We start from the raw sequence: 24978 nt of genomic DNA, 5'->3' as shown, positions 1-24978 counted from the left end.
GTTTCTATCAAAATAAAGATATGGATGCCAACAAAAATGGCTTTATTCCCGCTCTTTGTATTAGAGATATCTGAGCGTTACAGGATCCCTCGGTCCTGGCTTCCTCGGTGTTCCCGTATCGGGCACGAGTTGTGTTTCTGCTGATGCAGTGTCTTCTGAGTTGTCTCCTGGTGGAGATTGCTGTGTGTTTCACAGGAAAGCGGATAAATGATACCAAGTCATTGAGCTTATAAGTAGCACCCTGGCAACCCGCCATCAAAATATAAATACATTAAATGTACTGAAGGAATGTTCATTCTGTTGTTTAGCCTTGGATATGCCCCAGTTAGGTAAATTTAATCTTCTTGAGGGTTGTTGCGTTACAGCTGAATGAGATAGGCCATTATCTTATTACTGATCTTTCTGTCATTCAGGATTCATGTTCTGGGCATTCATAGTGTGAAGTGTGCTTGCCCTAGAGCGGTCCTAGAAGTGTTTTCCAAGGGAGATGAAGGTGCATAGGGGATCTGTTAGTACCTTGCAAGTTTTGACCCTCTGTCTCAGAAATGTTCATGCTCATTGTCAGTGACACCACAACTGGTCCAATCTTCTGTTGGTAGAAATGTACCAAATGGTGCTTTTGCCTGTGTTTGCTAGGAAATGTCTGTAACTCAGTCTCCCAGCATTTATTTTCTTCCCGGGTATTTCTTCTGCAGTTCCTCCCAAAATCCCTGTCTGCAAAAAAACCTTCCAAAAACCTCTGCTGCTGTTGAGACTGGTAACAAAGCTCTTGATGACTCCAGGGTGAGCAGGAGCCAGTGTTAAGCAACAGACACAAAGCTGATGGCTTGCATTAAGGAGGAGTCTCTTCATTGTTTTCCACTGGTGCTGGGTCAGGCCCTCCAAATGCGATCCTACAGCATTAATGCTTGTGACTAATCCCACTGAAACCCAGGGAGCTGCTCCCATGTGTAAGCGCTACCAAATCCAGTGTGCAGTGTCAACAAGCACTCTGCAACAGTTTAGCTCTTCTCTTGGTTGTACAATGAAGGGAGGGGATGAAGCAGAAAAAGGGAGGGAAAGGGAACACATGAGCAGAGAAATTCTGAGCTGGTTGTAAAGAACAGTGATGTTCTGTACAGAATGCAAATACTTTAAAAAATAAGATATCAGCTGTGCGTTCTACAGATAAGAAAATGTTATTTTATTGAATGGAGAGATATATATGTTTCACCTATCACATCTGAACTAATCAGTGTAGGCTTTTAGAAGAAATCTGTAATTACTCTGAGCACGTCATTAGTTAGATGTAAAATGAGTGATATTGCTCCATTTTATTACCTCTAGTGATATAGCCATTTGTATCATAAATTCATTGACCTCATCTTAAATGATCAATTCTGTAAGACAGACTTGATTAATTAATTCTTAAGTGACATTTTTTTCTCCTCCAGTAATTTCCTCATTGTTGTAGAGACTGTTTTCCTGCCTTTTAGTACAGTATTGTGAGGCATCATAATACCTGCATATTACCTACAAATGAGTCCCACATTTTTATACCTTTTATCTTAACTAGGCAGCACAGACTGATTGCTTATATAAATAAAATAATGAGAGAAAAAACAAAATAAAATTAAGAAATACATGAATGTAGAAGATGGACATTTTTCACTGGTGTTGTAGCTTCAACACTGAGATATTGCATGAAATCAATGAGAAAATTATTGAATATTTGGTCTGTGCAGTGTATTCAGAGGAACAGATTTGCTGCCTTTAATTTCCCTGGCTTTAATTAATTTTATCTGGTGATAAAATATACAGAAGGGTCTGTGATCAATATGTGAGTGAGGCAGGCGTACTTCAGAGTTTCTTGTTCCTCAGTGAATTATTGAAAACTGGAGAAATCAGTAGAGAATTTGTAAGCAGGATTTCTAAATATTTTACCAAGGAAGAGAAAATATTTGTTTAGCCAGGAGAGACACAGGAGCCCACAGGAGATAAACAAATCAATACAGCAATAATACAGTGATATGTTTCAGTGAATTTTTCAAATGCTAACTAATAAAATTAAATTATTAGAAAAGATGCCACAATTTTTTGTGTGGCTGTATTTCTCTTTCAGTCCCTTTAATTAAGGTCACGGATGGGGCTCTTCCTAGAAAGATAAGGAGACTGGATTTACTCTCTTGTATTTCTTAGGTGCTTCTTTGGCAGCGGGCTTACGAGGTGGTTTACTACCTTGTCCCAAAGGAAAGGCAAGTCTTCACTGCAGCTGCACCTGAAGTCCTGCTCCATCTCTTACTGCAGACACCTCTGAGGCCACTCTCCTCCTTGTCCTTCCACTGCAAATAGATGGTGACTGGCCAGGGAGGGCTTCATCCTGCCCCAGCCCCTCAGGAGCTGTCTGGGAGCTCCTAGTTATAGCTCCTGGGGTACATGTGGAGACCCTCTGCATCTTTGCCAGCCCTCAGGGCAATAGCATACTCTGCAAGCAGCAGGAGGAATGTGGTGGAGTATGTCCTGCTTCCATACATAGAATCAAAATAGAAGCAAAATAGACAGTATTTTGTGGCTACAGCAGTGAGTTCTCACTCAGAAATGATTTAAGGTAAATTCAGAAGCTCCACTGAGTTAAATAGTATCCTATTGCCTCGTGGTGTAGACTCACGAATTCCCCTTTTGTCTGCTTTGAAAAGAGTGGCAAGCCAGAAAATTTCAGGAGAGTGATTATAGGATGGTTCCATCATATGTGGTGACTTGCCAGGTGGGTGGCAAACCCCACACCCATGCCAAATGTGCAGGATGGTTTGGTGCCCACTGCTGTGTGTTTGCACTATTTGCAGCACAAGCTCCAGGGCTTTCTGTGATGGCCACTGAGCCTTCCTGTGGGGAGCAGACGGAGAGTTGATACCTGATAAAATCCAGGAGCTGTTGGAAGTGGGATTTCCCCCTCTCCCCTGCTTGCTGCACTCCCGCTTTCCCATCTGCCCCACACTTGGGGGGATGCATGCACCATGGCATTACAGGCATTTATCTCAACAGTTCTGTGTGTTTGACAGCCTTTTTGTCTACTTATTTTAGGGTGTGACACTGTCACTGCATGTTCACTGCAGGGCTGGACTTGTTTGTGCCGGGAAATTTCCTTTCTTGCAGTGAGGCACCATGCTGGAAATACACCCCTGCTGATGCCACATGTGCCAAGCAGCACCAGCACCCCCTGTGCTTTATCTCACAGGGCACGGTGTCTGTATGCCCAAGCTAAAAATCTGGGTCCTGCATTCCCAAACTTCAGGGTTGACTTAGGAGCTGCTACTTCTCAATTGATTATTTAGCTTGATTTAAATGTTGGGATGAAAGAGAGGGACCGTGTGTGTGTGTGTGTGTGTGTGTGTGTGTGTGTGTGTGTGTGTGTGTGAATGGGGAAGGGAGCAGGAGGGAAACAAACAGCAACCTGATGGGATAGCTAAAAGGTCAAGGAGCTAAATGGGCTAATAACCATAGCTTATAGTGTCTGTGTGTGTGTCTATATACATTAAAGATATATTACTGAAAACTCAAGAATGTCGCCACTGTTTATATTAAAGGAAAGCTGAGAGTTAAATGAGATGGGTAATCAGATGCCCAGCATATGTTGTTTTGAATTGTTTATATGGCCAATAGTTATTAAAATTAATTATCCTTTTAATGCAGTCTTTTCACAATCATAGTCTTCTTTGGGGTTTTTAGTGTATTTTTTTTCCTTTGTACAAAAGATGGAGTAATTTCAAAGCAAGCTAATATGGGCTATTTGGAAAAGGCAGAACAAACAATACCAGGATATATTATGACATGGTCATAGGCTCAACATGCTGATAGAAAGCACCAAAATTCTCTGTCAGTGGAGTATTTTGAGAACTAATGTAAATGACAAAAATGGGGGGGGGTTTGTGTGTGTAAAATTCTGTCAAAAAAGTGAGGCACTGAAAAATCTGACATCTGTTTATCTGTTTATAGCTATGGCAAGATTACTCATATTAATTCTTGTTTAAAATGCCATATGAAGGAAAGGCATTTGTGCAAACAAGAGTCATATTTGAATTGTAGATCATGTCTTCACCATCTGTGAGAGCTGTTGGTGTTGCAAAATTAATGTGTTAATGAAATCACAATAATTTCTCTGAAGTAATGGATTCTGAAGCCTAGAATGACTATTTTTTGAACTTTGGTGTCTAGTGGTTTACAACTGGGAAAACCTTTCACAGCTTAATTAGTTCTGCAGCCTTATTTTTAAAAAAAATTGGCTGTGCCTTCACCACACCAATAGCAACATAAAAAAGGATTAAATGGAAAGCAGAGAAACAAAACAAAATTGAGCCTGCAATGCAAACTTTTTGCTGTAGTATTTGAGAAGTTGCTAAACAGGTCCTTGCTTGCCAAGAAGTTTTACTCAAAGTGACTTGTACACAAGAGTGGGCAAACATCTCAGAAAATAATTCCAGCTTGCTGAAACATCACAAATTGGGACTATTTGAACCTTACACAAATATCCTGACTTTTTCCAAGTTTCTCCTTGGAACGAAGGGCAAAGAATCAATGATGCTTTTTGCTTTGTGATGCCATTTTGAAATATCACACTCTTTCCAACTTATTATTTGATACCCTTAGTAGACTACTAAATGTTCCCGTGTGCTGCAGTTTAGCAGAAAATGGTTTACATTAATTTCCAGCAATTTTCTGAGTCCTTTTCCAGCTCTCACACTCCTTGTGTAGTATGGCATCTCAGATGGCACAGGCATGCTTAGATTACCACCAAGGAGTAATCACAGCCATACTCATATGGACTTTGCATACATACATATGTGTGTTATAACAGTTTATGCCAGCTGAGGATTCTTCTCTGTGCTATGGGTTTATGATATATAATACATCATATAAGGTAGGACTGAGACCATAGGAGCCAGAAAAGGGAGTGGCATTCAATTCATTAATATTTTGGAGAAAAAAAAAAAAGCTGCAGTTTTCACAAATGTAACTTCTTTTTTTTCCTGTTAGAAAAATAATGTGTTTAGCAACTGAAAAAAATACTTTAAAAATAACACTATGAAGAGAAGATTGTTTTTCTTACCTGATTTGATTTTATTACTGTGTTGTAGGTATGTGACTGGTGTAAGCACATAAGACACACAAAAGAGTATCTGGATTTTGGGGACGGGGAAAGAAGGCTTCAGTTCTGCAGTGCAAAATGTCTCAATCAGTACAAAATGGACATTTTCTACAAAGAGACACAGGCCAATCTTCCAGCTGGACTGTGCAGTACATTACATCCTCCAGTCGAAAATAAAGCAGAAGGCACTGGGGTGCAGCTGCTTACTCCAGATTCTTGGAATATACCGCTAGCAGATGCTCGGAGAAAAGCCCCATCCCCAGCGTCTGCAGCTGGCCAAATTCAAGGCCCTGGACCATCAGCGTCTACCACTGCCTCTCCGTCTGACACTGCCAACTGCTCTGTCACTAAAATCCCCACGCCAGTTCCCAAACCTATTCCCATCAGTGAGAATCCAAATATTCCACCAGTTTCTGTCCAGCCACCTGCTAGCATTGTGCCTCCAATTGGTGTCCCACCTCGCAGTCCTCCCATGGTGATGACAAACCGTGGGCCAGTTCCTCTGCCCATATTCATGGAACAGCAAATTATGCAGCAAATCCGTCCACCATTTATTCGCGGGCCACCTCACCATGCCTCGAATCCTAACAGCCCTCTGTCAAATCCAATGATTCCTGGAATCGGTCCCCCACCAGGTGGTCCCAGAAATATGGGTCCCACCTCTAGCCCCATGCACAGGCCGATGCTGTCCCCCCATATCCATCCCCCCACAACACCTACCATGCCTGGGAATCCTCCTGGCTTGTTGCCGCCTCCCCCTCCCGGAGCTCCTTTGCCCAGTCTTCCCTTCCCCCCTGTCAGCATGATGCCAAATGGTCCTATGCCTATGCCACAGATGATGAACTTTGGATTGCCATCCCTTGCCCCACTGGTGCCACCCCCAACTCTACTAGTGCCATATCCTGTCATTGTCCCTTTGCCCGTTCCCATCCCCATCCCCATCCCCATCCCTCACATCAACGACTCCAAACCCCCCAACGGCTTCTCCAGCAACGGCGAAAGCTTCATTCCGAGTACCTCCAGCGAGACGCCTGGGGCAAAGCCAACCAATAGCTCTTCGTCCCCTCGAGAGTCAAAGCAAGGATCATCCAAATCCTCTGACTCATCACCGAGCTGCTCAGGCCAGTCCCTTAATCAATCTAAAGTGCTTCAGGAGCACAGTAAAAATGAAGTTGTTGATTTGACTGTCAGACCTAGTAGTCCAGTGAACAGTAAATTTGGTTTCCCCAGTGTGCTACAGGGTCCACAGGATGGTGTGATAGACCTAACAGTAGGCCACCGGTCTAGGCTGCACAATGTCATCCACAGGGCTCTGCACGCCCAAGTGAAAGTTGAACGTGAACCTAACAGTGTTGTAAATTTGGCTTTTGGTAGCTCAGACAAAAGGAACTGCAGCGACTGTAGGGACAGCTGCAGCCCAGTTGACTCAAAAACGTTACCGTGCAGTGACGGAGCTCACTGCTGTCCCGTCTCCTTGGCCTCTGGCACGCCAGGACTGGAAGCTGGCGCAGCGGTGTGCAACGTCATTGTGAATGGCACAAAGAGCACGGAGGGTTCCAAGAACCCGGAGCCGCCCCAGGAGCCGAAAAAGCCCCAGCCCCCGGAGGAGCTGGCGGTGAGCGAGCTGGAGTCCGTTAAGGAGAACAACTGTGCGTCAAACTGCCACCTTGAGGGAGATGCTGGCAAGAAGACTGGGGAAGAGCCCCTGGCTGCGGGAGACAAACAGGACCCGAACCTTAACAATCCAGCAGACGAGGACCATGCGTATGCTTTGAGGATGCTGCCCAAGACAGGTTGTGTGATCCAGCCTGTGCCAAAACCAGCAGAAAAGACTGCTATTGCGCCGTGCATTATCTCAACGCCAATACTCAGCACAGGGCCAGAGGATCTGGAGCCACCATTGAAAAGGAGGTGTCTCCGAATTCGAAATCAGAATAAGTAAAGGTTTGTGTAATCGCTACTGCCTTCTGTGTGAATAGAATTCAGTATTTTCAGGTATGAGGTCAAACTCATGTGGATGTGGCCTTTATGAAACAAAAAGATACAAATTCCAGTTTATGAGCACTTTCAGAAAACTATTGGTTTTTGTGTTTTAGTATTGTTTTTTGTGTTGTACTGCATCTGTACTTGTCAGTACTCCATTCATCAGCAGCCTCATTACACTTTTGTTCACAGAACATATCATGATGGTTCTGGCTGTGAAGTGATTGTGCTGTGTATGTCAAAGTCAGTGGTTTTCTGACTAGAATATGGTACAGGTCTGGGCCATTAATCTGCTTACTTATTCCAGCTGAGTTACACAGCAACTCAAGCCTTCACAATGACTGAAATTGACCTGCAGCATAGCATAGAGCCAGATGACCCAGCAGCTTCCTGCTAGCTCAGATCCAATGGACTTGGCAAATGGTCACCTCCAGCCATCTTACTTCGGTCTGCCTCCAGACTGCACCTTGGCTTTCCACTGAGCTGCTCTCTAGAGACTGAACTCCTCTCCATGAGCTTTCCTTTCCTGTGTATTTGTGCTTAGGGACTGCCTGCTGTTTGGGACCTGCCCACTACAGCTTACTGCAGCAAAACCTCTGCCATGGGGCTTTACTGACTTACCTGAGGTATCTGCCCTTGGTGGAGGTCTCCTACCTTAGAAACGCAGCTGAGGTTTGCTTCAGCCCTGTGCTTGGTACGTGTTTGTGGCTCCTGGTACGGCTGCAAAGCCAGGCAGAGATATGGGTAACTCCAGAAACCCCCATGGCATGTCCAAGGACAATGATCCAGATGCATAAACCTCTCATCCTTCATTTCCAAATGGAAATTGGAAAGCCTTCTGAATCCCTCTGATAGCATAGCATCTTTGTAAAACTCTTAGTTTAGTATGTGTGTGATGCTTCAAACCTGTGAGTGAGAAACTGTGTACCGACTCTTCCCTGTCTGACCATCCAAGAACGGCTCTGGCAGTCACTCTCATACCACCTGAGCTGGGACAGAAGCCCCTCCACAGCTACACACCCCACACTCACACAATCAGACCAGGTCTTCTCACTGGCTCAACCCCAGGTTCTCCATAGCAGAGTTCTCAGATATCCCAGTCCTTAAAATAATTTCATCATGGTGCAGTAAATAAATAACAAAACAACAGCTTAAGCTGATGCCATTGACAAGGGATCCAGAACAAAGGAACACTTTGGCTTTTTTACCTTCTATAGCCTCACAGTCTAAGCATAGGAAAGTCTGGGGGTGAGTGTCTGGTCACCCTGTGTCCTTTGTTATGGAAAGGATCACTGCCCATTCCCATCCTCTTGCTTGGTGCTCGGGCTTGGGCTCCTGCCCCCCAGAGCTCAACCTGCAGCTGGCACTACAGCTGCACACTGAGCTACCTGCACTGAATATATTCCTTAACAAAACCAATGTAATGGAGTTTATTTAGATTCACAAGCACGGAGAGCTTCTTTCAGGAAAAGGGGAAATAGTGGGTGTTGCAAGAAATCTGTTCAGCAGTAAAATACTGATGGTTCACCGGATGTGGCTTGGTGACATGCCAGATTTCATTCCAATCCTTGGAATATTCTGTAGCCTCCAGTAAATCCCTGTCCCTGGTAGCACAAATAGTGACTGCAGTGGTGTTTGGCACCTACAGCCACAGATAGCAGCAGCAGGCTGTGTAATCTGGGCCATTGCAGTATCTCCCTGCTTCATTAGTGTGGGTTAATTGCACCATCAAAGATATATAGTATAGTCAGAACTCCCTTCTCATTTGTTAACACTGCATTCCCTGTGCTGGTTTCAAGGCTGGAAACATTACTTTCCTTGATCACCAACAGTATTTATTTACATTCTTCAGTGGAACACAACCATTATTTGCTCTCAGCATGTGCTGACACATTTAAAAGATACACTAATAAGAATAGAGGACAACTATCGCAGTCTTGGACTAGTAATCAGCATGTACAATAACTCAGAAGTCAAATGAGTATTTAAAATCTTTACACACTTGTAGGTCCTGTCAGCAGGCATCCCCCTACCCACCCCTGGGGTATGGAATGTGTGTCCCTCAGCAGCGATATCTTTTTTGCAAACCCCAGTGTTACCTTTGGGGCTTGAAGGATTCCCTTTGTAAATGTATGCATGGTTCTATGTAGGGGTAGTGATCTGATCTAGTGAGAAGGTCGCTATTTGGCTGTATAATTTTTATCAAATTTTAGGAAAGCCATGGTTAACCCTTCCTTTCCCACGCTGTTGAATCTCCTCATAGCTGCTTATTTCAACACAGTGCTAGAAGACTTGGGCATTTATGTGCTTACTCTGTAGTCAAAGACAGGCTGGCATCTATTTCTGCTTGCCTGGACCATCCAGGCTGCAACAATACTGCCTCTTCAAGGTCCCTGTCCCAAGAGGAGTTTAGTGTCATTCAAAGCCAGAGCTTAAATGTTCAGAGAGAGAGTTCTGGCTTCACCAAGTTGTATTTTTGTGTATTTTTGCCTGTTGAAGTGATTATTCATGACATCACTTCACGGATAGTATTTGAGAGAGTGGGTGAACCGAACAAGCTGCATTGTAAAGACAAGGATTCTTTCTAATTCAGTTACTGTCCTCAGCCCTTTGTATTCTCTAAATGTCAGTAACTGACATTGTGATTATCCTCAGGAATAGCCATTTTCCCCTTCATCCTGAGTTTTACATATTTCTTTGCCTCAGTGTAAGTGTTGTCTTATAGGAAAGTTTTCAGGTTGCCAGGCAAGATTAATCTGACCTAATACAGACATCTGTAACAAAGATGCAGCTGAGCTAATTGTCTAAACTCTCTTTAAAATCAACCTAGAGAAGCAGGCACTTCAAAGAGACAGCTGAGCTTGTCCCAGAGTCAACAACTAAGACAGCTCAGAAGAATTGTGCCCTAGGAGTGCTTATTTCTGCCTGCAGTGAGGGAAACTTAGGCTGACTGGCACAACATAGATGTCCACACAGACCCTGGAAGTTAAGAAACCCAGCCTAAGTGTCTGCCATACCTCTGAGGCTTGTGCAGTAGTATCACACGGCATGGTGGTGGTTATTAGCCTGTGTTCATTCCTCCAGGAAAAGAAAGCAAGTAACCTCTGTGCAGAAGACATGGGAGACCAGGGTCCTTATGTGCTCCAAGGGAAAGAGGATACTCCAAATACTCTGCAGAAGTAAGCAGCATGGTAACCATCTCATTCCAGTGGGTGCCTCAGTGATATGCGGGTGGGTTTTGAGCGTCTCAAGGCACGCACAAGTGATTTGTGCAGCTCTGATGATAGATTTGAGGTGAGGACTCTGTGGTTTTGTGCAGAAGCTTTATTTTGCTATTTCAGCATTGCTGATCATAGCCAGTCTGGGGGAGCAAAAGGGCTCTGCCTTAGATTTCTGCCCTAGTTGCCTGTGAGGACTGTGCAGGGCTCAGAGCCTGTCTGTGTTTATGCAGAGGGGGTAACAGGGAAGGAGAACATCCGTGTAGCCTCTTGCACCTTAGCCACGTCCTCTGCCATGCCCATGGGTTAGTTCCACCTACCCAGGCCTAGGGAAGCAGGGAGATAAAACTTCTCCTGCAACCCAGTTGTGGGGAGGATACCTTAAGAGAGACTACAACCTCATAGAAATTCTAATAAATTACATGGAGGATAGAAGCTGCAATAACAAATGTGTTGATTTGGGCCCTTGGAGGTTTGTATTGATAGCACTGGCCACACTAACCTGGGAGAAAAAAAGTCTGGCCAGTTATCTTTTTCTCTCTTGCTTCTCACCTACCCAAATTGGAAAATCTGAACATATTGCCCTAATGTGCAATTTTTCCTGGATTTTATTTCCCATCAAATTGTGTGACAAGAAGGAAATTAGCCAAATATTTTTATGCTAGAGTTCTGGACAGACAGATTGAATTAATGTAACAGAAACACGGACTCTCTAAAAAGGAATCAGTGCAAGCGTGACCTTTTCAGGCAAGTTGCCAGTCTCTGGATTATTTAATGTACCAATTACTTGATTATTGAAAGTGCTAATCAGCAACATAATCCTTGATGTTAAAGTTTAGTTTCTCCATCAGGACATGGACTGTCAAGCTGTTCTAGCTTGATGCAATTTGAAAAACTATCAAAAGATGTCTCGGTGCCAAAGTCCTGCTATGATAAAGGAATGAAGCTAGGAAGAATATTCTGTTGAGTGTTATATTTTCAAGTTTGAGCAATGTGAGTTTCTAAAATTAGCAGTGTTAGTGTTGCCTGCCTACATGCTTTATGCCCTGGCGGGATCAGTTTTAACCCACCAGCTTTGATGTCAACATTTCCTAAAGCAAAGAAATGAAAACATTGAGGTCTGCTTGGATTTAACATGATAGTTATGTTAAACTAAATGAGAAAATGAAATGGCACATGCTAAAATCACAACTAACTTCTCTGTGTGTGTGTGTATGTGTTGAGTAATCCTGTGCTGGGGACAGAGGGGTCAGGAAAGGAAGGAGTTTTTCCACTTGTCACAGTAGAATTTCTTCCAGAAGTAATGGAAATAGTAGGTGTGTGGCCACCTACAGTGCCAACTTGTATGTCCCAGGGTCAGCATCTGCTGAGTGAAAGGCCTAAACCTTCAGCTGTCTAGTCCATGAATTGTGCTCATAAAAATATACAGCATGCAGAACACTCAGTTCAGTGCAGAAATAATAATATATCCCACTTTGAGCTCCTCAGCCCATAATGGTCCAGCACAAGATTTCCTGCTCCGGATTCCTGAGGCAAGGGGCATAGCTATTAATCTCCTTTTTTTTTTTTTTGGCCTAAGAGATTTTATCTCTCCTCTGTCACTGTGGTATCTGTCTACCAACATCATTCTTACCTCAGCCCAGCTTGCTATGGTTAGGACCAAATTTGACCTTAAAGATATACTTGAAAACAGTTTTTCTATATTTGAACACATTTCTATGCTAGTCATCTTTGTTAACACGGTACTATGGGCCGGAGCCTTAGCTCATTTTAACTGGATATAGTTCCACTGATGCCAAACTAATTTAAATCAGCAGAGTAATTGGACTCATATATTTAACACCTACTCTTCTGCTTCAGAAGTCTTCCTTCACCTGGCTACTTATGAGCCTACAGAAATTTTCCATTTATCCAAAGGGGGAGAGGAGAGACTTTTAACACCACAAAGCCTTAAACACATTTGCTTGGGACTGAAGTTTTGCCCTTGAGAGCTGCCTGACTCTAGCAGTGTGATCTTATGTTATAAAATTGCCTGTATACCTTCTCAGGTACATAAAATCAGAAAAAGGATTTCCCAGAGGAAAAAAAAAAAAAGGAAAGAAAAAAAGGTTCTCAAAATAGTGAAGTATAAAATGATATACTTCCAGGATAGCTTTCAGCTCCCACATCTTGCTGCCGGGGTGTGGGAGTGCTAACTTCCGTCTCAGTGGCAGTAAATAGCAGGCTCGTGGTATGCTGCCATAGATCACTGCACACTCTTTGAATCAAAGGAGCAAGTGCTGATTTCTGATGGGCTCCTCCTGCTTTTCTATAAAACCTCCTAGGGCACATGTTCCAAATATGAAATCTGATTCTTGAACTCAGTTTAGAAAATAACTACACCTGGTCTGATTTGTAAAGGTAATAAGCATCTAAGGTTGTTGGCAAACAAAACACATGGTCAGAACTTGACAGCAAAAAAAGGCATAGTCAAATAACAGACCCACAGAAGAACCTGACACCTACAGACTGTAGTCTACCTGACAGCTCCCAGGACCTCAGACCACCAATTTCAGAGACCATTTTGGTGTTTACTGGCCATTATTAGTTTTAATTGTCATATGAAATTAAAATAATTTGAACTGAAATAAGCACCATGCCATTCCCTACGTTGGTACAACCCATATTCATATTGAAACAATGAATTGCTCATAATCCTTTGCCAGGCTTTAAAGACTGATCAGGCACTTTCATACATAAAAGGTCTAAAGTGCTCCTCTTATTTAACTTGGTTCAAAGCAGGTTTGGCTGCACTGAAAAGTGTCAAGTGTGAAACAGCCCCATGGGGACACTCGAGCTCTTCATCAGCTTTTCCTTGTGCTGTTGAGCTACCGAAGTCAGTGGTGCAGGGAAATTTTATGTGGGTGGGGAGGAAAGCACAACTCATAATTAAATACAGAGACCCTAAAAACAAAGACCATAGTAAAACAGGCTCTTGTAAAAACACTTGCAAAAACATCATCTAAACATCGATTGCCTTGACATGCAGGGCCAAGATGCTGGATGGTATGTGTCTGATTGCCACTGAAATCTGATGAGGAGCTAAGCACCTCACAGTCTTTGTGAAGCTTGACCCTGAAACACCATGGCCAACTTCAGTGCAGAGCAGTGAGCTCTGAACAACTGTGAGGAGCTTATAAACTATTTAACAGTATTATGAGCAATACCTCAAAGTGGGAGAGAAAGGAGCAAAACACTTTTGAGGACTGTGGTCATGAAAAAGTTAGACATACTCAAGCAGTGAGCCATAGATTTTAAGTTAAAATTAAAGTATTGTTTAAAAAACACAGGGGAAGATTGGAGCAAAGTAGAAACAAAGCTCTTTGAGCAAGAAGTCAGGAGGAAATTAGATGGTGACAAGCAAGACTTTCTGAAGCAATTTTTGTTTCCAGGTCACCTGCTGAGTCTCTCCTGTCTATTTTTAGGTCCCATAAAGGTAAGCATGTTTCTGGGTGCATCCACCAGTCAAAGCCTCACAGCTGAGACCTACTAATCATGACCTTATTTACACTAGTTTGATAACGAGCTACAGTGCACTCATGGGATTGAAATTTGTCTTTGGGAACATGTGTGATCATCTCGTGAGAGCCGTGGATCGAAGTAACCTCTAACATTCTGCAGAACCCTCAACTATTTAATGTTTGCTTCTACCATGAAAATTACAGCTGATTAAATATCTGGGCTTGATCCTGCTCAGTACTGTGTGCACTCAGCGCTTGGTACCTCTAATGCGAGTTGAAGGCCCTCGGCATGTTACAGATCCTGCCTCCGAGTCCTTTGCGTGGCTTTACTTCCCCAGACACAACTCTGGTATTTGAAAAGAATGGTATTCCTGTACAACATGTGTCTCAATTTGTAATGATATCCGCCCTGCAGCTGGCTTGCTTTTCCAAGTGTTTCTGAAACATTGCTGCCTTCAATTCAAGCCAACCTTCAATAACAAATTATCTGAAGGCAAAGAGGCTGAACTGCGTTTGCTGAGAGGATGCCCATACTCCCTGCTGTGCTCCATCTTCCAATCCCAGTTTTGGACTTTCATGCTGTGTAATGTAATCATCTTCTATGAAGGCAGATATTTAAAAAAAGATAAAATTAAGAAATAGGGGGTTTTGGGACTGCGTACTGTTGAGTGAAATAACTGTGGAGTTCTGACCTCTCTGGAAAGATCTGCATCCCATCATCAGGTGACTGATATTGAAACCTATGGTTAGAGCAATTTTCAGCCATTTATTTGGAGCCCACGTGGTTAAATGTAAAACTTTGTGTTGCCTGCTTATACTCCAAATATTTATAAGGTTTCACAAACCACTTCTGCTGCCACTTCCAAGTTCCTTATCCAAAAAGAGGAGGAAAAAAAAAAGCCCTTTCCCATAGGAATTCTCCAATTGAGAGAATCTTGAACACAACTAGAAAAGATCCATGATGAAGTCACTGAAAATTTGAATTCTTACCCTAAATTTCAAAGATCAGTTAAAGTGCCAATTCATTTTTATCTGAAGCAGTTTACCAATTATTGCTGAAATGCTTATCTTGCTGTTAAAAACATTGTCCCTGTCTTCTTGGGGTGAGAAATAGAGAAAATCTAAAGCAGTGTTTGGGCTCAGTGCAGGTTTTTCAGAGCCCAGTTCAGTGCTGAGGATAAGGGAGATTCCCTAAGATGCCTGGCACTGCACCAAGGGCTATGCCAGGTCTCACCCACTTGCTCCTTATGTGTTCCGGATGAGTTTTTCCTCTGCTTTCTCTCACAAGATAATCCACATGAATTTTTTGCCACCTGAGCATGCCAGGTGCAAATGGATGAGTTTGCATCTGCTCTTGCTTAGAGTTGAAATGAACCAGATCAAGGGCTGTGAAAACCAGAGATAAACCCCATGGGGACAGTGCCAGGCATGCAGTCTTGGATGGTTATGGACAGTGGAGTTGTTCATGGGAAAATGTGAAAATGTTGATTGTTTCCTGACACAGGATGCTGAAACTTTTCACTAGGAAGGTTCATTGCTGCTTCAGAAATTTCAGCTATTGTAATTGTTGTAATTTTGTGGCCCACAATAACATTTCAGGTTAAAAAGCCAGGCCCAGGTGTAGCCCAGGTGAGGAAGAGGAGGACTCTCCCAGGGAGGTACAGGCTGTGGCTCAGCAAGGCACTCATCCTCACCATCCTCCATACCACTACCAACAGTTAAACTGCCTTGCTCTGGCTATTTAACTGGTTTTACTGGAGGGATCAGGTTGAATAAGAAAATTGAAAAGCACCTTGGAATAGTGGTTTAGGCCAGAGAAGACTGCTGAAACGCAAGTTGAAGTTACTATTTTGATTCAGACAAAATCAGAGGTTTAAAGAATCATAGCGGTTGCTTGTTTTTCAGTTTTGGGGTTTCTTTTGTTTGGTTAGCTTTAGTTTTTTTGGTTTTGTTTGTTTTTTGGTTTTTGTTTTTTTTTGTGGAGGGAGGGTGTTGTTGTGGTTGGGGTTTTTTGGGGGGAAGGGGTGGGGGGCTGATGCTTTTTTGTTATTTTTTTTAAAATACCTTGCAAAATTTCAACTTTATCCAAGCTTAGAATGGGAGAATTTGTTGAAAATTTGGCTGTTTTTCTTCAGAGGAAAATCATATCTTGTGCCACATCTGGACACCAGTGGGATAGAGAACACTACTTACAAGGCTGGCAAACACACTGGTGCTGCACTAACTGGGGGAGACTGGGCTATCTTGTTGTTGTGGAGGTATACCCAATTACCCCAGTGTAAATCAGGACTGGCCCTGGCAGGCTCTGTGCTCTGCCATAGGGGTCACTTCCAATGTAGATATTAGAAGTCCAGAGCTGTGATGGCATTTTCCTCTTTGCATGATCCATGTACATACCTCAGAATGCCCCAAAATATAAACCACAGACCCCCTGTCAGAAATAGCCTGGAGAAAATGGTGCAACAATTCACAGAGTGGGGGGTGTCCTTACCACTTCTGCCTAGACATAAAAGGCAAATCTCAGGGCTCTTCCCCAATGCAATCCCTAAAGTCACAATGTTTGCTCAGATTGCAGCTCATGTTTTGGTAGAAGAGAGCCTGAGTTCCACAGGTGACCCAAAGCTGAGGAGGATCTTCAGCTTACAAGGTCAGGGCAGAAGGAAATCACTCCCTTTGAAATCCAGAGTTGGTGCTTAAGGATTCAGCTTGTTTTCCCATTCATGCTAAAAGTCCTCCCTGTCTTTTGCAATGTGGCATCCCTTCCATTAGCTCATGGAAAGATAAATCATAGAGTATTCAAAGGGGGAGGTTTTAATGAAGAATCTTGAACTGCTTTAAGAATTGTAAAAAAAAACATAAAATAAAAAATTACAGAACTATTACAAGTAACAGATGATTCCCGAGTGTTTCCAGGGCTGAGCTTGCTCCCATGCTGACTTGAGCTGCACTCTTGTGGTTTATCTTCAGAGCAATTTCCCTGAGAAAATAATTGCAATGCCTTTATTCTAGGGCCATGCATGTCCCAGATGAACCAGGCCTCTTTTAGCACATCAGCATTCATTGTCTGGGTGAATTAAGTGCTGTGCTAAATTATGGAAACTGCCATGCCTGTCCACATCAACAGTTGTTTCAGCCTTCCCCACCCAGTCTTTAATTTTTCCTGAACAATAAGATGTGAATCTGGAGACAGAAATGTTCAATGGGGCATAGAATGACAGGGAAGCAACCATGGAAAAAAACTGTGTGTGTCTGGATGTGTGTATGAGTCCAAAGCCATGTCCATGACAGGGCCCCTCTGAGGGAGCAGGACATGACTGGAGAGGACACTGTGTAAAAGCCGCTATTTCTGGTGGCCATCAGGAGCATGCTGCCATGGCTCCTGGGGCTGTGCTGGGAGCAGATACACAGGGATCAGTGCTTGGGTGTGGGGGAGCAGAAGAAGGCCACAGCTGAGCCACCCAGCTCCTCAGCATGGAGGGGTGGGGAAGTGAGGTACAGTTCCAGCATTTGGCTCTACCAAGCAGGACCAAGCTTCCCACCACAGGACAAAGGGCTGGATCTCTGCAACAGCACCTGGAAAGAGCTGGGTAACTGCAGAGAGGGAGCAAAGAGTGAGGAGGCTTTCCCTGAGCTGCCAATTTGACATGCCATGCTCTAATTCTGTACTTCTCTGTGCAAGGATTTAAATCCTCACATGTCAGGCATCAGCCAAAGAGGAAGCTCTGTGTGGATGAGTGCAGCCTGTGTCACAGCTGCAGATTGCTCAGGTTTTGACTAACAGACACACAGGGCACCAGTGCAGCTCTCACCTCTTGCATGGAAGCACTGCATCACTATCTGAGCCCATACAAATGAACCTCCAAGCCACCTGCTTGAGCTAGGTCATCATCCAGTTGAGTTATTCTCCCTCCCTCCCATGTTAACAGTAGGGCAGGAATGTGCCTTCTTACTTGTTCTTTCCCTCATCTTTTCCATGCTGCTTCCTGGGTTTGAACTACAGCCTGCCTCTAACTTCTAGGTGGTCTTCCAACCCAGGATCAGCCCAGCCCTACTTGACTTTGGAAAGCAGGCAAAACCCAGTGTGCTTACCTCAGCACAACTCACATAAGCTCAACTCCATGGCTTTACCCTGATGAAAATTCTTTTGTGGTTGGTGCAATTTTTCTATCTGATCAGCAATATTTGATGTGTGTTGAAGGCAGGTTCAGCTAGGGTGAAGAGCGTATGTCGCTCTCCTAAAAAGTAATTTGTGTTTTTTGGGGGGAGATATAAATAGCTGACTTTATTGTGCTGGTCATGCACGCTAGTACTGGCACGAGGTGCGTAGCATTGAACTCTGAAGCAGTGATGACTAGTGAGTTCTCATTTCTTTATAGACCTTTGCATGCTATGCCTGATACGGATTTTTATTTTGTAACTTAATTGCCACAAAGATGCATTCATCAAATACGATTACTGCCATATGAGCCAGTCAACAGGGAAAGTCCTTCTCGCCATTCTGCACACCCTGTTACACTGAGTCCATCTGCACCATGGGAAAGGACACAGAACTTACACAGCTAGAAGCTCCTGGCAGACAGCATCAAGAACCACTGAACTTCTTTATGCCTTCCCTCCCAAATCCCTTATTGGTCTGTGCTGTACCATGTACCATGAGATTTGTTAGTGAGGGATGGAAATTCATTTCTGTTGATGTATGGAAAGAGAGAGCAGTGTGAGGCTTCATACAGACATTACAGGTTTAATTTTCTCTGCTTCCCTTTTTACACCAAGTCTTCAAGCCAAAAAATGTGACAGAAAGCAGTCGTGTACTTCACCTTAGTAGGTGGGTGCATCCCAGTTCTCAGTCTAGTTCTTGTTCACAGCTCTCTGTACACACAAAGAAGCTCATCTCACTGGGCACCTTGCCTGAAAGCACAAACATTACTCCTTAACCTAGATATCATGGTCTGCATGCCATGGAAGTTTATGCTGGTCGACATATTCCATGTGCCTTCCAGTCTCTGCTCTAAGGAGGGTGGAGGTTTGGCAAGGCAATACAGGCACATTGTTGAGAGGTTTTGCAGAGGAGCCAGTGTGAAAGCGAGATCATGGAGCAGACTAAGAAAATGTGCCCCAGCACCAAAGCTAAAGCTGATAAGTACTGCAGAGTTTCAGTCCAAATCTGTAGGGGACAGCAGATCCCATCCAAGGAGATCAAGTCCAAAGCTCACTGTGTAGAGGGGACAATCCTTGCTGGGTATCTTACACAACCAGCTGATAAGGGAAGTAGAAACACATAAAACAATGGTGTATCTCCCAGCAGCCCTTAGAAACACTAAGACTCAAGAGCTTATAACTGCCAGGGTGTTGTTGAGAATGAGCTATAATTATATCAGTTTCCAGCTTTTTATCACAGGAATTCCTCCATCTTCCTTCCCAGCAACCTTGGAGGCTGTGTGTCCCAATGGCCCGCAAGGCACGAGGGGCCGGTGAGGCCAGAGCAGTGGGTTTGTGCCTCAGCCTGGCTGCCTGCCCAGTGTGAGGCTGTGTGGGATGTGAGCTCAGGCAGTGCCCAGCCTGCCTGCAATGAGCCTCCTGCTGCTCCTCCTGACCCTCTCTGCTTGTCTGCTTTGCAGGAGCGCTCGCTGACAGGGTACCTTGCATGGAGAAAGGGAGCAGAGCAAACCACGTCACTCCACCGAATGACACCAGCTGGTCCGCTCACCACCCCCTCTGGCTGAAAGTTCAGCAAAGAAAGCAGCTTCCTGTCATGAAGCCCCTCCGAGGAAGTCTCGGTCCCACGGGTGCCTTTGACCCAGAAGACAGCACATCATCAATCCACACAGTGTGCTCAGCATTCCTGCGACCACCCCTCTTCTCCTCTTGGAACGCTTTTTCCTCTTGGTTTCTTGCTGGTGGGGATTTTTCACCCGGGTTTCAAAAACCACACGGACCAACATAGGTACTTTTCCCTCACTGACTTCGAAGTTCAGATATTTGAGACTGGGCAATGATACGGATTTTTTTTTAAATTTTTTTTTTTTCCTTTGAAAAACTGCTGTGGTTTTGCTGCTACACTAAGAATCGTGATTTGCATTGTATGGTTTTGGACCTATTCAAGTTTTGATGGGGGAAAGGGGTAATACTGGAGTAGCAACGCTTCAGAGTCATCTCTGTCCTACCCATGATGCACTTTTAAATGAAGAGTTAGAATATTTTATTGGCTAATATACTTTCCTTGTTATTTTTACAAAGGCCACCTTTATCCTTTCTAATGCCATATTTTCAGTGTTACACTTTTATGGCTTTTAATTTTTGATTTGACAGATGTAAGAAGCAGCATGAATAGTTTATACTGTGGTTTTTCAGAGACTGAATGCCAAGAGAACTCAGTAAATGTTTATTCTTCTCAGCTTTCTCTTTAAATTCCCCTAAATAGCGCCCCATTTGGGAACAGAGCAAGAGTGTTGAACTAAAGACCAAAATTCCCTCAAGGTGTAAAATAATCTGAGGGGAATATTTGCTGGGCGTCACGAAAGACTTGGATGAAATTTCAACCCTGATGGTTTTCAGTGATCCAGGAAGGCAGTGAGACAATCTCTCCATATGCATAGCCCTTTCATGATAATTAGAATGGTATGGACAAACCAATGAAAACAAGGGTAAAGTGAGAAAGATCCCCCATGATTCTGTTTCACTGTTTGCTTTCTCCTGTCATGGTTAAGAGAAATGTGCAATTTGATCCTCAATCAGTGGGTGGAGGATAACAGGGTAGAATTTACTTGTGTGCACTTGTACAGTTGTAGCCAAGAGTCCAAAAGTACACTAGAGCATGTTATACTGGCACTGAATTGGTAAGAGAGTTGTGGAGTATCCCATTCTGACAAATAAAAAAGAAAAAAAAAAAAAAAAAGAAAAGAAAAAAAATACAAAAACCCATAAAAACCCCACAAAAAATCAAAAAGAAAGAAAAAACTTAAAAAAAAAATTCAGATCACCTTGTGATTCAGTGTAACTGTTTACTAACTCGAATAAAGCAATTGTTCACTCTTGAGTGTTCAGAGTACACCTTTTCTATAAGGCTGCTGTGGGGAAGAGAGGAGCAGTTTGCAGGAGCAGAGTCTGTGTCAGTGGTGTTGGGAGCAGGGCAGCAGAATCAGTCAAACCAGAGCCTTGTAGTGATGGTGCACTATGAGCACTATGTATATACTGTATTTCTATATTTTCCTTTGTACAGATTCACTTAAGTCAAGCTACTGTTTTACAGGTGCTCCTTATTTATTAGAGCTGTGAAAGCTTGGAAATCACACCGGGCGAGTAAGCTCGCTTTTTAAAAAAACAAACAAACAAACAAACAAAAAAAATCAACAAAAAAAAAAAAAGGGGTGGGTGGTGGGGGGGAATCCAACAACTCCTGAGTCTAGGGAGAGAGCTCAAAGACATTTTGATGAAACATCTTCAAGAGAGCAAGAATCTGAAGCACCCTCAGCGTGCTCTGCTTTCCTTTTGGTCTTGCAACGCTTTTCTCTCTCCCTGACTGGTGTCAGATTTATTAAAACAAAATAAATCTCCAAGAAAAAAAATGCACTTAAACGTGCTGTTGTTTTATTTTTCTTTTTTTTCCCTTCTTTGTGTATGCAGTTATTCATTCCTCTACCTGCCTGGTCACAGACAAAAAGACCCCTGAGTCTGAAGCCACAGAAAATTATGTGTAAGCTGTTCTTGAAAGCTGTATCTATGGCCCTTCCATCTTCGTGCCTCCCTTGACACTTCTCAGTTTCTGCAGTGTTTAAGGCATAGGGAGAAAAAACCTTGCACTTAGCACAGTGCAGTTAGGTCCTGATCTTGGAGAAGATCCCTGGGTAGATGCAGCGGCTGCAGCTTCATTGATTTCGAGAGGATCTGTGCAAGCACAGTTTTCTCATGCTGCCTGTGGGGCTGTGTACAGAGAGTATTCTGCCTGCCTTTTGTGAGGATGGGGCTTTTCTGTACATGTACTCCCCCTGAAGTCAGAGTTTCTTCGAACGACCAAACTCCTCCCAAGTTACCCCAGACCTCTGCCACAGCTATCTCACACAATAGCATTTGCTTTCCAGCTCTTGGCCAGCACAGCCAGTGCTGCTGATGGAGGGCTTGGAAATGTCCAGTGAGCTCTGGAACTATTTGACTGATTTCATTAACCAGCCATGTAAGGCAAACAACAACAGCCTAAGCATGCCTGCTTGGAAGGGCACGTAGAGCAAAGCTTGTCTCCCTAGTAAACAGCTTGCTGCATCTCTATTTATTCATCTGAACTTGGCTGTAAAACAAAGGCCGTGTGTATTGATTTTGCTTTTGTCAGTGGTCCAGAATTGTTAGCACACATTTTCACTCTTCTGAAAAACAGCAGACTCTTTAGAGAAATCTTTCTCTATGGTGAACTGGTTTTATTTTCTAGAAATGGAATCAGCTTGTCAAAAATCATCAGGACAGCAGAGGTAGAGAAAGTGATCTAGGATAGAGCTGGCTTCACATGTTTGCAGTGATTAAAAACTTACCTTAGCTTTCCTGAGAATTTTCTCACCTTATACTTTCTTAACATCTTACCCCAAAATTCAGAATGTGAACAACTGCTTTGGACAGCTGAATCAGTTCATTGTTTGCTATTGAAAAAATATCTCCAGCTGCATATATGTGGAGGAATATCCAAGTATACATAAACCTTGAGGAAAATGCAGACCAAATGGTACAATACATTATTCAAGAGAAACCTGTTTTATTTTTGAGGCCAAATCCATCCCTTGTATCATGCCAACAAAATGAATGGAATTACACAAAGGATGTAAAGGTTCTTTGCAATTAACAGGAACCCAGCAAACACTTGCAGAACGGTGCTTGCTTGCTGTTGACATTATTTATTGAGCACTAAGACCTAATAGCCAAGCCAAGCCCTTTCCTGGAGAACTCGCCATCAAGGAGCCAGACAAAGAAAATCCTGTGCACTGGGAGATACAGGGGAAGGTTCCTGCGTGCAACAGCCATCGCTCCAGCTCTTGCTCATACACAGTTTTGGGATGCAGGCACTGTCTCCATCAGCAGAGAGAGGCAGTTTTGCCTCGGGTCTCAGAGCAGCTGGCTGTGCGTGCATCCCTTCACACTGCCAGGGCAGAGGGGGAGTTTGCTGTGATCGAGCTGCATGGGCCCTTCTGCTAGCACTGAATTCTTGCTGTCAGCGAGAATTTTGCCCTTGTGATAAAAGGGGGTCTGCGTATTGCAAGCACTCTGAATTAATTTCCTCCCCTGTTATCTTAGATGATTTTGAGAGCTTTATTTTTTTCAGAACTACTACACATGACAGTTTTTTGAGTGGCCCGATTCTGTGAATAAGGATGTCCCTCAAAATGAAAACAATTTGTGCTTTTTCTGTGCTAAATGATAGAAATAAATTTGCTTTGTTCAAATAAGTGCTGTGAGCCAAATTTGCAAGGATGCTTATCCAAGTGAGATATCCCATTCTGAGGTCCATATTTGGACACTCAAATCAACACTCAGCCAAACACATGCATGAGGCATTTCAATGCCATTTGGAGTGTCCATATATAGAACTGGATGCCCAAACTTCATTGCCTTTGTTTTAAAAATAGACCCGGAATATAAAGACATCATTTAATAATAACAATGATGACAAACATTCTGTGTGCAAACTAAGAGCAAATTTGCTGATGCTGGTTCAGGTTGATTCCCCTAGAATTGCTCTGGATTTACAGAGGTGTAACTCAGAAAAGAAACAGTCTCTTAAGTTGTTTTGCCTTCCACTGTCACTTGATAGTGAGACTCGACTGGATATTTGGGATCTGTGAGTAAGGAAAGGTGGCACTCAGGCAGTATCCACAGATGCATACAGCAGGGGGAGAGAGAATCCGGAACAGAGTTGAATGTGCTTCAGACAACATAACAGCTCAAATGTTTTGAAATGGGGAGAACAGCTTTACATAGGCTTACACACATTTTAGTTGTCATTTATGTGGTACTGGGCAAAGAAATGCATTGCTACCTTGATCAACACTGGGACATTTTGCACAAAACATGGGAAGCACCAGCAAAACACAGAGAGCTGTGAAAAACACAGCAGAACAGCAGCTTCTGGCTGTTTGCTTCCAGCAATGGTGGGAGCATGGTTCCTCAGAGGTGCAGTGGATGCTGACTGCAGGGCACTGCAGCACCCCCAAAGGGGGACAGGGTGTCTGATACAGGGGCGCCCCTCAGCCTGACGTGCTGACCTCAGTCAAGACCTGCTGAGACTTGAAGTTCTGTGACAATGTGAAGAGCAGACTCAGCCACGAAGAAGAAGAAAAGAGTAACTTAGGCTGCTGGCACTCTCTTTTCTCCAAGCTGTTCCCTGGTCTCTAAAGTATCACCTATCTGCTGGAGCAGGTGTGTCCCAGCCACTTCACCCACTGCCCTACTGAAATAAGTTTTACAAGGATACTCAAGACACAGAGAGCAGCCAAATGCCAAATGCCCAGGACCTTTCTTTACAAATGATGCAAACACCTAAAAGTCGTGTGTCCCTACATCAATAGTCCAGGCACATGACTGTCACCAGAGAAGGGGCAGCCTCACCTGCTCCCTCTTGGAGCTCTCTGGCATCTGGGCAGCCCATGCTACAGGTGGGATCCTGCCCCAGATGTGAAGGAAAGCTTGGTTGTTCTTTGCTGATAAGATAGCTGAGGACAGAGATGTGTTGTGATTCCCAGCTCTCAAAAGGCCTAATTTTGAAGGACCTTGCTGGACCTATTTAGTAAAAGAAAAAGGCTTGAGGAAGAAGGAATTCTGCCTTCTTTTCCAGAAAAATACTGTACTCTGGGGGTTTGCCAAGGGGTCAGGAGACTCAGCTTCACTCCCCTTCTTCAGCTGAAGGAATTGAGCCCACATAGGCACAAGCAAAACAAGTTGTTGAGAGAGGCTGCTATCCCTTCCCATGTCCCAAGCCAGACTCGATGTGACACAATCTGTCCTGGCTGGTCTACTGGGCCACAAGCTATGCCAAAAGAAGCAGGAGAAGTTCTCTTCATTTTGCAGGGATGACACGTGAAGATGACATCCACAGTGTCAGGAAGAGGAAGCACAGTTCTCCAGCTAGTGCTTGAGGCTCTCTCCTGGAACAAGGGCATTCGCTCCTCCCCGCAAAAGG

At 43.7% G+C, this 24978-nt stretch overlaps 1 protein-coding gene across 3 annotated transcripts in view; it reads left to right on the top strand.

Moving 5' to 3' along the window:
- Positions 1-21175, top strand: part of SOBP (sine oculis binding protein homolog) — a 104323-nt gene extending 83148 nt beyond the window's left edge. For 2 of the 3 annotated variants that reach the window (XM_033512849.1, XM_033512847.1), the window contains 2 exons: positions 5112-7066; positions 19442-21175. In XM_033512849.1, coding sequence (XP_033368740.1) covers positions 5112-7064 — 1953 coding nt within the window. In that variant the 3' untranslated portion in view covers positions 7065-7066; positions 19442-21175. Of the gene's footprint in view, positions 1-5111; positions 7067-13754; positions 13799-19441 lie in introns of all 3 variants that reach the window. The other variant, XM_033512848.1, reaches the window with a different exon arrangement.
- Positions 21176-24978: the final 3803 nt, after the last annotated feature.

This window comes from Parus major, chromosome 3, assembly GCF_001522545.3.
Source record: "Parus major isolate Abel chromosome 3, Parus_major1.1, whole genome shotgun sequence".
NCBI classification, from domain to species: domain Eukaryota; kingdom Metazoa; phylum Chordata; class Aves; order Passeriformes; family Paridae; genus Parus; species Parus major.
This window is presented reverse-complemented; position numbering and strand designations above follow the sequence as displayed.